Here is a 12,794-nt window from a genome sequence, read left to right as displayed (position 1 = left end):
AGTAATCCATTACAATTCATCAGAGTCTTCCAAGCTCAGCATTCTGAATTATGTTTATATATTAAAGAGACAGTAGAAGAGTGTTGGCAGAAAGAACAAATGTTTGTTCTTCCTGATAAATTCTGTGCACAGAATTTCATTAAAAACTCTGTAACTTCAAAATCCAAACACTTTCCAGAATATAAGATACACAAGAAGAAAAATACCCCATATGTAAGATATTCTGCATATCACAATTAGCTAAGTTCAAATATTTGATTGAATGATACTAAATTTTGTAGGATTCTCATGAGCTACTCAGTCTTCTTGAACATCAGACTGTACCTTAGGATGAATAAAGACTGTTTCCCTTTATATTTAAAAATGACAAAAGTCCCAACAGAAGATTACTAAATGTCCATGAAACAAAAATAGTTTAACACAACATTTGGCAATATAAACTATGCCTTTTTATGACTATAAAGAGAATCTCCCTCCTAACTGGAGCTGACCAATACTGGGATATATGGGCAGGACAACCTCATCCACCCTGAGTCTTGGCAATCTAAGGCTGCTGCAGGCACAGAGATCAAGAGAGCATACAAGTTATGAAAACCCTAACACAGTGAAGTAAATAAAAAGTGTTAGGGCAAGTGGCATTTTGAAATATTTTCACCAGAAAAATCACAGAGACGTAGAGCTGATGCAACCAATCTGGGCTAACACCTTGTCTCATTTCCAGGTTCCAGAATCATCTTTGAAAGTCTCACTGGCTTCTCTGCTTTTGTGATGCCTTCCCTCCCTGTGCTGCACTAGTCTTCTGTTGTGTTCTTGCAGCACTGCATTTATATCAGCAAACTGCTGAGTGAGTGAATGTATGCATGCACAAATTCATATAAATATTCATACACACAAAGCCTTGAACAGTCCATACTGTGGTTACTTTTTAGCCATGTGTCCCATTTCAACTTCCACTTATCTGCCTTTCTCTGACTCCTTCATTTCACTATCACACATACACATTTAATAAATGTTGACGGACCAGAGTCAGAATTGAGTCATTCAAATCCAGGAAAAACAGCTAATTCCCTTACTCCTTCAAGTTTCAAGTTTCTGATCATTATTAGAATGAAGCCTACTTTAACCATTATATCTATCACAACTTGACCACCGGATACCCTATCCCTCTTCATCCCCTTCATCCTATTCACATTCTTTATATCACTTATCACCTTTTAACAGACTAGAACTTAACTCACTATGTTCACAGTTTATGATCTGGCTCAAACTAGAATGCTAACTCTACAAAAGCAAGAACCTTCATATTGGTGTCAATAGCTGAAGAAATATTGTTGAGTAACTGAACAATGAGTATCTTCTAAATAATTTATCTATAAAAATATCTAAAATCTCATCTGATCTATAAAACATCAAATAGTGACAAAAAATGCCTCTGCAAGAAAAGATTCCTTTGGGCTTATTCCATTTTTTACATGCATCTGTTTAGGGCACTCAGAACACATGGCATGAATTAGGATAATCTCATTTTTTTAAAATTTTTTTGTAGTTGTAGATGGACATAATGCCTTTATTTTATTTGTTTATTTTTATGTGGTGCTGAGGATAGAACCCAGTGCCTCACACATGCTAGGCAAGTGTTCTGCCACTGAGCTACAGCCCCAGCCCTAGGATAATCTTTTTAAAAAGTAAGAACTTAATTTGGCCACAGAGTAAATGAAATCCTTGATTCAAGGTTTTTAAATATTCCTAAAAAAATCTAATTCAATTAAATCTGAATTAGAGTATCACAGTAACACTCTGTCCCTGGCCAGTCCAATATTATTCACAAATTCAACATAGTGAAGGTGTGGATTGCTGGCTCATATTTTTAACTATTAAAATAGGTGCAAATGATAAGAAGTAATGATTTAGTACATGAATCAGGACCTGCAGATATATGGATGAGATGTGCTTCTCCACTTTGCTCAGTCATCTTAACATTACAGATGTATGTGTACATATATATATATTGCATGGGATATAGCATTAATTATATTGTTAGTACTTCATTTAATTCATTTTCCACAAGAAACCAATACTCACAAGTTAAATGTGAGGGATCAAAAGGGTCAAAAGAAAAAGAGAGAATGTTATCTGCATAGCTTTTCTTCCACAGTTTTGTGCCAGTATCTGCATTCCAGAGCACAATGTAATTTGGCGGGTGGATAGCAAGCAACAAATCTCGGGAAGCATCTTGATTCCACAACCACTGAACGTCTGTAAAGACCAGATAAATAAGGCAAAATTAAAAAAACTTCCATTTCAAAAGAGGTGGATAACTTGACATTGAAATTTAGTTTACTAGGTGCAATCCCTAAAATCTTAACACACTGCCAAATGTGACATATGCATGCTTACCAATACTGTATTGGTTTTAAGTGAGTAACATAAGAAAAATCTGCAGAAGAAAACTTTATTTCATGTAAGAATGAGATGTTTGGTTAAAATTCCAAGTAATCTAAAATATCCCACTTTCAAGAAAATTCAACACAATTAATCCTCCTTTAAACATAAAATTAGGAGTTAGGGTATATACCTCAGTGGTAGAGCCTTTGCCTGGCATATGTAAGGCCCTTGGTTTGATCCCCAGTATCACAAAAAGAACAAACCAAAAACAAAACTATAAAATCAACATATGAAACTCTCTTAGCCACAATCAAGATGCCACACTCCCCAAATGCTTTCCTGGAGACTCTGAAGTTTTTCATGATTTTTCAAGATGATAAACAGACTAAAGATGTAGTTTAATACCTAGCAAATAGAAAATACTCAAAAAATTTTTAAATTGTCATTTAAAAATTTTAAATTTTTAAATGACAATTTAAAAATTAGGTTCTCAAAGATATATACCTAAAGAATATTTCATTGGTTTTGGATTAATAACAAAGAAAAAGTTAAACAATCTAAGAAAATGAAAATAAAATGTTGTTCAACTCTATTAAACATTGATAGCTAATTCATAAAAGCAGTTCAACCAAGTTTACTTATAATATAGATTTCAAGATGGTAGCAGCTTAATTTTCTTATCATGCTTGAATGAGGCTAAAATTGAAATTAAGGGTGAATCAATTGAGATTTGAGAAAATAAGCCCAGAATTCAGATCAGTAGAGCAGGCTAAAAATCTCCAAGAGTTAATCAGCAAACAATGATATTAAATGAGAGGTAGAGGGGAGGGGGCAAGAAAATATTCTAAGTAAGTACATCAATATGAGCTCTGAGGAGAGCACATTTTCCTCACCCTGGATAGGTCTGGCATGCTCCTGGATCTCACACTGAGCTACTCCTGCTGCCACATCCCAAACAATGATCTTCCCACTGACATCAGCAGAAGCTAAGCGCAAGCAATATGGTGAGCCAATGTTATGGTGGTAATTTTCCCTGGCCCATTTAACCTAGTATCAAGAAGAAATCAGATCAAGTAAATACTTGCATTGGATAAAACTAAACATCATTTTACAACACATAAACCAGAACCCATACTATATTTGTATTACAAAAATCTTTAGCATGAATAAAAGGAAACTGGTTTGCATTTTGAAATTTGATATTTTTATTATACATGGCATTTTTCAAATGTTGCATTGCAAATATTTTTTATCAAAATGCCCCTGCCTTGAAAATGTGAAAAATGATGCATAGCCTTAATATTTTGGGAAACTCAGGTTAAAATCAAAATAAAACAAAACAACAAAAATTCTCCAGAATACTTTGCTTTTAAAACCTCAGAATACCTTGGAACTAGTTTCCCTAAAATCTAGTTTAACAAAACATATAATATCATGAATTGCTAAAAAGAATGTTTTTCTATATTTTGTTCTCCTAATTAAAAGGAGACAATTAGAGACAAACAAAGCCTCCACAGGGAAGCAAAGGAAAAAACAAAGCAAACAAAAAACTCTGGTTCTATCACCTTCATAAAAATGTAAGTTTTTCTATAAAAAGAAATTTATGCTTCATACCTCCAACAACATTAAAGGACAAGTAAGAATAGAATTTTAAAAATAAAATTCACAACTCCAGGACAAATCTGATTAAATTCTTGGATAATTAATACAGAATAAGAGACAAGTCCTATAATCCTTACCATGACCTGAGACATTCCCTGGCCACTCCCCGGTCACTCTTCTGTGGTTACTACCACTTGTTTTTTCTATCTTAGCATCCTGTTTGTTTTCTTCAAAGCACTTTATTATACCATGTGTAATTATAATTTTTTTTTTTTAAATTTATCACCAACCCAGCTCCCAGGGGTACATCCTGTAGGCCTTGTTCATATTTCTAGTACCAGACCAGTAGAGCATCAGTACAGTACTCAAAGTTGGTATTCAGTGTGTGTTTATAGATGAATTTAAATCCCAGCATCTCAGGAGGCTGAAGCAGGAGGATTCTGAATTCAAAGCCAGCCTCAGCCAAAGCTAGGTGCTAAGCAACTCAGTGAGACCCTGTCTCTAAATATAATACAAAATAGGGCTCGGGATATGGCTCAGTGGTTGACTACCCATTAGTTCAATCCCCAGTACCCAACCACCCAAAATATATAAATTGAAGCATCAGAAAATCTCTAATTGTACACATATAAACACATATACACGTGTACATATATATAAGCACATCCACAGATAATGATAAAGTAGGAAAGTAAGCTAACAAATTAAGTATTTATGAAAAAGATGAAATCAAGTTTTCCAAATATTTTAATAATCTTTAAAGTTTTACTGTTATAAATCTTCTGAGGCAAAAATCTTTCTAGTAAAATGTGCATGCTATGCGTATTTTTTGTATGTGTTCATTTAGATATGTCTATATATTTAAATGTATGTGTATATGTGTTTATACATTCTGTGTCTGGATGTATATAGTCAATCCTAATTATTTGCAGATTCCACAAATGTGAATTTGCCTACTCAGTAATATTTGTTTGTAACCTCAAAGCTAGTATGTGCTATGCATTTGCAGATAAGAACAGAACATAAAAATTTAGTCAGACACACACGTGTGTTCCCAGTTGAGGGCAAACAATGTATTCTTGCTTCAGCTCTCAAAGCACAAAAAAAGGGACCATTTCACATCTCTTGAAATATCACATTTTCACATTTTGAGGCTTTTTGTTGGTGACTTCATTGTTTAAAACAGCTCCCAAGTATAGTACTGTTCTGTTCTTTAGGGCAAAAAAGTTGTGATATGCCTTACAGAAAAATATATGAGTGAGATAGCTTTGCTCAGCGATATGCTATAGACTATGAATTCAATATTAATGAGTCAACAATATACATTAAATGTCCTTAAATAGAAACACATATAAAATAAGGTTATATACTATTGAGCTGATGAAAATGTTGTGACCAGAAATTCACACAACCCAATTGCTGGGAGTAAACAATGTTTCAGTATTCACCAATTCAGTGTTTGCAATGACTCTAGAGAATATAACTACCTATAACTACCTTTAATAACAAAATGATTGTTGGTATATATATGCATATACATGTATACACATGTGTATGGTATTGAATCCTATTATGCAAGCTCCAACTGATATACCACTTTAAAAATCACCTAGACACATCATAGACAAGCTGCTGAAAACCAAGGATAAGGAGAAAACCTTGAAGGCAAGAGAGAGAGAGAGAGAGAGAGAGAGAGAGAGAGAGAGAGAGAGAGAGAGAAACCAAGGCAAGAATTTCTCATCTGAAATTAAGTAAGGAGAGCATAGTAGAGTGATATTTTTAGTACTACTAGAAAACAAAATTGCCAAGCCAGCATTTTATATCCTTTAAAAATAGCCTTTTAAAAACAAAGGTAAAACACTTTCTCAGACAAATAAAGGCTGAGAGAATCAAGAAAGATATGCACTTCCAGAACTTAAAGTACATTCTTCAGGTAAAGGGAATATAACACCAGACTGAAACCTGAATCTACATAAAGAAATAAAAGCTCCAGAAACAAAAAAAAAAAAAAAAAAAAAAAAGAAACAAAGAAAGAAAGAAAAAGAAAAAAGGAAGGTAAATATATTTTTCTTTAAAAAAACTTCTGTACCTTACATCGGACTCAATAATGAAAGACTAAATATTTTCCTCTCAAGCTCAGAAACAAAGAGTATCCTCCTACCACATGGATTCTCTGGTTCTGACGGCAAGGGAAAAAAAAAAAAAAAACCTGAAGAAATACAGACTATCAATGATTAAATTAAATTGTCTTTGTTTTCAGATAACGCGATTGTCTATTTTAAAAAACACACCCCTAAATTACTAGCTCTAATGTGTGAGTTTTGCAAGATTGCAGAGGCATAGGTAAATATACAAAAATCAATAATATTTTCCCCCACCTCATACCATGTATGAAAATTAACTCAAAATGGATCAAGGACCTGCACGTAAGAGTTAATACAGTAAAACTCTTAAAAGAAAACAAAATTGTAAATCTTATTGACACTGGAAAAAGCAATGGTTTCTTGGAGATGGTGCCAAAAGCACAAGCAACAAAAGAAAAAAGAAAAAAAAAAGATAAATTGCACCATATCAAAATGAAAAACTTTTGCTCTTGAAAGGGAAGACGTACCTACGAATGAAAGTAAAGAAAACCTAAAAAATGAGAGAAAATATTTGCAAATAATATATATGTGATAAGGGACTTACATCTAAAATACATAAAGAAAACTTACAGCTTAATAATAAAAAGATAATACAGTTTTTAAATGGGCAAAGGATCTGAAGGAACAGTTTTACTATGAAGACACACAAGTGGCCAACAAGTTCATGAAAAGATTCTCAACATCATTAGCTACCAGGGAAATGCAAATCCAAACTATAATGAGAACCACTTCACACCCACTTGGATGATTATAATCAAAAGGACAGAGAATAAGGATTGGGGTAATTTGGAGAAATCTAAATCTTCACATACTGCTAAACAGAAAGTAAAATTTGGAAACAGTCTAGTAGCTCCTCAAAAAATTAAACACAGAGTTACCAAATGAGTTAGTAATGCTACTACAGATATATACCCAAGAGAAATGAAAACAGATCAAATATAAAAACTAGTCCAGGAATGGTGTAGTTATGTAATTCATAATAGCCCAAACTGGGAAACATCCAAATGTTCAATAAATAAATGTGATATATCCTTCCAGTGGAATATTGTTCAGCAATAAAAAGAAATGGAGTAGTGATACATGCTATAGCAGACGAACTTTTAAAACATTATGTTAAGTAAAAGAAGACAGGCATAAAAAGCCACATACAGTATGATTCCATTTATATGAAATATACAGAGCAGGCAAACCTCCTGAGACAGAAAATAGATTAGTGGTTGCCTAACAAGGGGAATGAGGCAAATGCGTACACGGTTTCTTTTTGAGGTGATGAAATTGACTGGTGATGGCTAAATAATGGTGAATATACTAAAAACCATAAAACTGTATACTTTAAACGGGTGAATTCTATAGTCTATCTCAATAAAGTTGTTATGAAGAAGACCTCAAATCTCTATCCCCAACCCTGAATTCTCTCCTAAACTTTACCTCACTATAAAAAACACATCATAGGGGCTGGGGATGTGGCTCAAGCGGTAGTGTGCTCGCCTGGCATGCGTGCAGTGCTGGGTTCAATCCTCAGCACCACATAAAAATAAAGATATTGTGTCCACCGAAAAACTAAGAAATAAATATTTTTAAAAAAAATACATCACAGGTATCTCAAACTTTTCATGTTGAAAACTTAAAACTCATTGACTTCACACATACCCATCATTACTGGTCATACTGTTACTCAGTTATTCAAATAGAAACCTTGGAGTCAGAGACTATTCCTTACATTGATCATTATACAAGTTATCCAGTTTGCCTATCACACAGCTCCTAAAGATGACTCTATTTTTGTCTCATTCTTATTTTAGCATCTTAGAATTTCTTGCCAAAATTACTCAAAGTCTACTAAATGATTTCACTGCCTCCAGTCCTGTCTTTCTCCAACAGATCTTCCACAGCTGCCAAAGTGAGTTTTTCTAAAATACAAATGCAGTTATATCAATCTCCTATTTAAAAAAAAATCAAACTCCTTCCTAACATTATAAAATTCTCAAGACACACAGTTGAATCTCTTGGGCTGCCTCCTCTTTCAGCACTTCTATAAGTGGAGCAGTCTTTTGACCATCTTTGCAGCACACTAGTTAGCTCTACACGTGTTTCCTTTCCCTAAAATACTACTCCCCAGACTTCTCACTTGGCTAAATACTTTTTACCAGTCCCTCAACTGGAAAGACATCTGTGACCCATCCCCAAACCCCTACAACAAGCTGAGCGGTTCCTCGTTTTTCTTCCCACAGCATGTTAAGGGAGTCCTACCATGCTCTGAATTCTCCTCACAAGATAATGAATTGCCTAAGACCTTTCTGTGTGTCCTCAGTGCACACAAAGCACCCAAAACTAATCAATGGAATGAGTGGCCTGATAAATGGCAGAAATGGTATTCCCGCATAGCTTTAAAATGACTTAAGTACTTTAATAACTCATCCTAGATTGACATTATGCTGGGTTACCCTAAATAGATCATTATATTTAAGAGTATTCAACATGTATACCTATGATTTAATGAGAACCTAGTGATATATTAAACTTCACACTATACAGAATGTTATGGGGTCAAAGTGAGATTTGACTTACCTTAACAACATCAGCTTTATGTTTTTCTAAAACTTGAAGAGTTTGGGCAGTACTGGAATCAATCACTACCACCAGCGAATGACATCCATAAGCAATTAAACCTTGCCAGCCCCTGGCAAAAGAGCAACATTAAAACTCAAGTATGCAACAAAGCAAGATTCAACTTCTCTGCTGCTAATCCTAAATAAATGATAAAGGTACACAAGTACCACCATTAATAAAATTATCACTTAAACCCAAAGGCTTGTATGTAACAGTATCCATTTAAATAAAAGGTCTAGCTAAGATTACAAATGCTTGTTGCAATTCATTTTTAATTTGGTTAAAAAGGATTCTAAGGCTACGTTTATACAGCGATGAACATGTATAAAGCAACTTGTGTGTCTTTGTAGGCCTATGCTTTGTCTTATTCTTTTAAATCTGTTTTCAATGTTGAGTATCGACCATGTGCCTGGGATATGTATCTACGACGAGTCCTAGATCTTACAACCCCATAAAAAAACGACACAAGTCAGGAGTTTCAGTCCTTTTGACAACAATCCCAGCGCCACAGCTTCAGAATTTTGCTTCACATCCGTTTTATTATTAGTTTCGGAGCTGCTGTTACTTCACAGTGAAAAGACAAAAGGTAACAGGGGCGAGCTGAACCAGAAAAGAGAAAGGTGCGAAAAGGCAGGGAATGCACAGGTGCCTAGCAGAGAGTCCGGCACGTCGTTGAATGAATGCAAGAGAAGGACGACACAGAGAGAGAGCGAGACAGGTGGACGGGAGCCGGGAAGGGAAGGCGGGCGGCGGGCTGGGGAAGAGAAGCCTGGATCCGGGGAGGAAGGGGAAGGGAGGGTCCAGTACGGAGCGCGCAGGCAGGGCCGGGGACACCGGGGCAGGAGGGCAAATGCATCTGCAGGGGTTCCCCACATGGGGCACCTGCCACCATCAGGACAACAAAATTCATCATCTCGAGGAAAATCGAACGCAGCAGTGGGACTGCCGCCCTTCTGCGCGAGGCCGACACCAGGGAGGGAAACCCCTGTTCTCTCCCCTTCCCCTCAGACTCTGGCCGCTCCCGGCAGCCCGGAAGCCCACCGCCCTCACCAGTCCACCGCCGCCTTGTTGTGGGCGTTGAGGGCCCCGGTGAGGGTGCGCGCCGACACCTTGAAGTTCACGGTGTAGGGCAGCATCGCGGCGGCTAGCCAGGGCTCCCCAGCCGGCCCGCAACCCGGAAGCGGCCGAGGCTGCCCTTCCGTTCAAGAGTCCGGGGAGCCCATCGGCGCCGCCATCAGGTTCCGCCGGCCCCAAGGTCCCACCATCTACAGGTTCCGCCGCTTCCAGTTTCTGCTGAACTCAGGTTCCCCGCCTCTGGGTTCCGCCTTCTCCAGAGTCCTGCGGCCCCAGTGGTCCCGGGTTTTGTAACTTCTGTGGCTGTGTTTGCAAGAAGTGTCATATCTGTTTCCTCCAGGTTTGGGGAAAACATTGCTAGAAACCTGAAAAACAAGACACACATGTGCCAATTCGCCTTTCTGCCTTAAGTCGGTTCGTTTAGGACAACGACCAGCGCCTGGCCCCGCTTGAGGTGTCTGGTGTGCTGATGAAGACGCAGCCTCCCTCTCTTGGAGTTTACAGAGAACAAACGAATGGACACTAATTGAATGAGATGGAGAGAGTGAAATTAATAAGTGCCCCCAAAGCAGTTAATTACCAAATGCAGAGAACACTCCATATGAGTTTTGGGAATACTCCCTTTGTACTTGAGGAAAAGTGGGTGTGCTATGCTTGGGGTGCAAGGACCCCCTTGCCTGTTTGCTGGGCTGGCTTTCATCTTGCAATTTCTACTCTGCTGCTTTTCCAATTATGACCAATCCTTCCCTTCTCTGTAGTCAGCACTTGGTTTACTCTACAGTAACACTTAGTGAAATGATTTCTTTCCACTTTAAACCTAAATAAAAGCAATAACAGACTCTGTTTTCCCAGGTGTTTATTTGGGAATAGCAGACCAATGCAATAGGAATATGCTTGCCATAGTAAACTGCAGGCATATTCAAAGAGGTTGAGGCAAAAATGAGGAGGATTACATCAGGTATTGTCAAATAACAATCCTTGGCCACAATGATTAATAACAAGGGTGGCGTCAGTCTGAGATTGAACAGGCAGTTGCTGGGCAGATGTCCTTGTAGAAGTGCTTTTGTAAAAGGTTGCAATGCCTCTGTGCAAACTTGTAATTCTGGCAGAGTCTTTTGTGATAGCAATGATGTAGGACAGATGAGACTGGACACCCGAGGAATTTTCGGGAAGCAGGTTTATTAAGCTGCAGCAGACAAGAGGAGTTAATGCCTAAAAATCTCTGGATCCCAGAGTCTGGAAATTCTTTAAATTTCATTCTCAGTGGAGTGGTTACCTGTCAGTGGGTAGGTTCATAACAATTTCTCTTTGACCCATATTCGTAGGCTAGACAGAGGTTCATGTGTTTTGTTTACAAACTTGGCATTTACAAGAAAGAGGAAGATTCAAACCATGTTGAACACTCTGCAGAAATTTCTGCTGATATCCTGTTGCTAAAACAATTTTGCTAAGGGTCTTTAGAGAAGCTAATGACTCTTTGGTGGAGTAGGGGAGCACTATAATGGTTGTTATCAGGCAACTGCACATAAAAATCTTTCTTCCTAAATATCAAGCTCTGTTTCCTTCCTTCCTTTCTTCCTCTCTCCTTCCCTCCTTCCTTTTTTTTCGGTTAATTTTACTCAAGGGGACTCCATTTTGATTATGAAAACTTTCATATTTCTTTAACATCAGGAATGATATTTTCAGATGCTTTTTTCCCCTCAATACATCAACAGAAATTTGGATGTCCACCTTATCACTCTTGAAAAACAGCTTTCCCGAAGGTCACCTCCAAGAAAGCAGTAGGAACATTTTGGCTCTTAGTTGCCCTCTTGCAACTAGTTGCTGTTGCTGATTCCCCTTTTTTCCCTTGTCCCATATTCTTCTCCACTGGTTCTTTTGGGGCCACCAAGATGTGCATAGAGTACAATTTCCTTCTTCCCTTATAACTAGACCAAGCCATGAGACTCAATTCTGGCCAATGTAATGTGAGTGGAGTTGTGTGTAGTGACCTCTGAAAAGTCATTTTTCTATGTTGTTCTTCCATGCTATTTCAGTATTTATATCCAACGCTATTGTTACCTGCAGAAACTTCTGTCTCATAGGGGAGACCAACACATTTTTAGGTAACCATAATATAAGGAAATAAATATACCCTAGTAAAATTAGAACTTCTTTTAGAAAGGAACCAAATCCCAACCTTCTTTCCTTTGCAATGCCTCGTACCCTTCCCGACATACAGTTGGTCCTCTGTAAATGTTAGATGGTTCAGGAGCTCCAAATGCCCATTAAGTATTAGGTCAAACAGGCATGAGGTGACAATCAGGAGTAGGCAGGAGCTCACAGATGAAGGTGAGCAACAGGTACCCAGAACTCCCTCCCCCCACAAGAAAAAGTTTTCTCCTTTTTGACTATTCTGAATACTGCAATATTGCCACAAACATTCTTTGCATTTTTTGTAAATCAATGTTTTCATTTCTCTTGAGCATATACAGAGTAACATTGAGGGTTTGTCTAGTAATGCTATGTTTAACTTTTTGAGGAACTGCCAGACTGTTTGCCAAAGAAGCTCTGCCATTTAACACTTTTATCAGTGATGTGTGAGGATTCCAGTTTCTCCCTATACTCACTGAAACTTGTTTTTTTTTTCAGTTTTTATTATCATAGCTATCTTAGTTGCCATTGAGATAGGGACTTAGGATACAGAGAGAGAAATATTTAATCTTAAAGGAAAGGTTCATTGAGACATTGAGATGCAGAAAGCACAGTTGTATATCTTAAGCAACACAACCTTGGCCCATGCCCTTATAAAATGAAGAAAAAATACAAGTGCAGAGAAAACTGGCTCAAAATTGTGCAGCTCCATCCTCCATAGATGGATCTTCTATAAAGATTGGGAAAGCGTTATACAGATTCCTATTAAAATTCCAATGACATTCTTCATAGAAATAGAAAAAGCAATCAGGAAGGTCATTTGGAAAAAATAAGAAACCCATAATA

At 37.2% G+C, this 12,794-nt stretch overlaps 1 protein-coding gene across 1 annotated transcript in view; it reads right to left on the bottom strand.

Annotated features, from left to right (window-relative positions):
* Nucleotides 1-9,979, bottom strand: part of Wdr11 (WD repeat domain 11) — a 53,442-nt gene extending 43,463 nt beyond the window's left edge. Inside the window, exons 1-4 of the mRNA XM_046450191.2 lie at nucleotides 9,792-9,979; nucleotides 8,700-8,811; nucleotides 3,279-3,432; nucleotides 2,083-2,256 (exon numbers count right to left, since the gene is read on the bottom strand). Coding sequence (XP_046306147.1) covers nucleotides 2,083-2,256; nucleotides 3,279-3,432; nucleotides 8,700-8,811; nucleotides 9,792-9,877 — 526 coding nt within the window. The 5' untranslated portion in view covers nucleotides 9,878-9,979. The remainder of the gene's footprint in view (nucleotides 1-2,082; nucleotides 2,257-3,278; nucleotides 3,433-8,699; nucleotides 8,812-9,791) is intronic.
* Nucleotides 9,980-12,794: the final 2,815 nt, after the last annotated feature.

The sequence above is a fragment of the Marmota monax genome, unplaced genomic scaffold, assembly GCF_021218885.2.
Source record: "Marmota monax isolate L192 unplaced genomic scaffold, Marmota_monax_Labrador192_F-V1.1 WCK01_AAM20220418_F8-fsc00004, whole genome shotgun sequence".
NCBI classification, from domain to species: domain Eukaryota; kingdom Metazoa; phylum Chordata; class Mammalia; order Rodentia; family Sciuridae; genus Marmota; species Marmota monax.
Note: the sequence above shows the minus strand (reverse complement) of the source record. Positions and strands in the feature narration are given on the sequence as shown.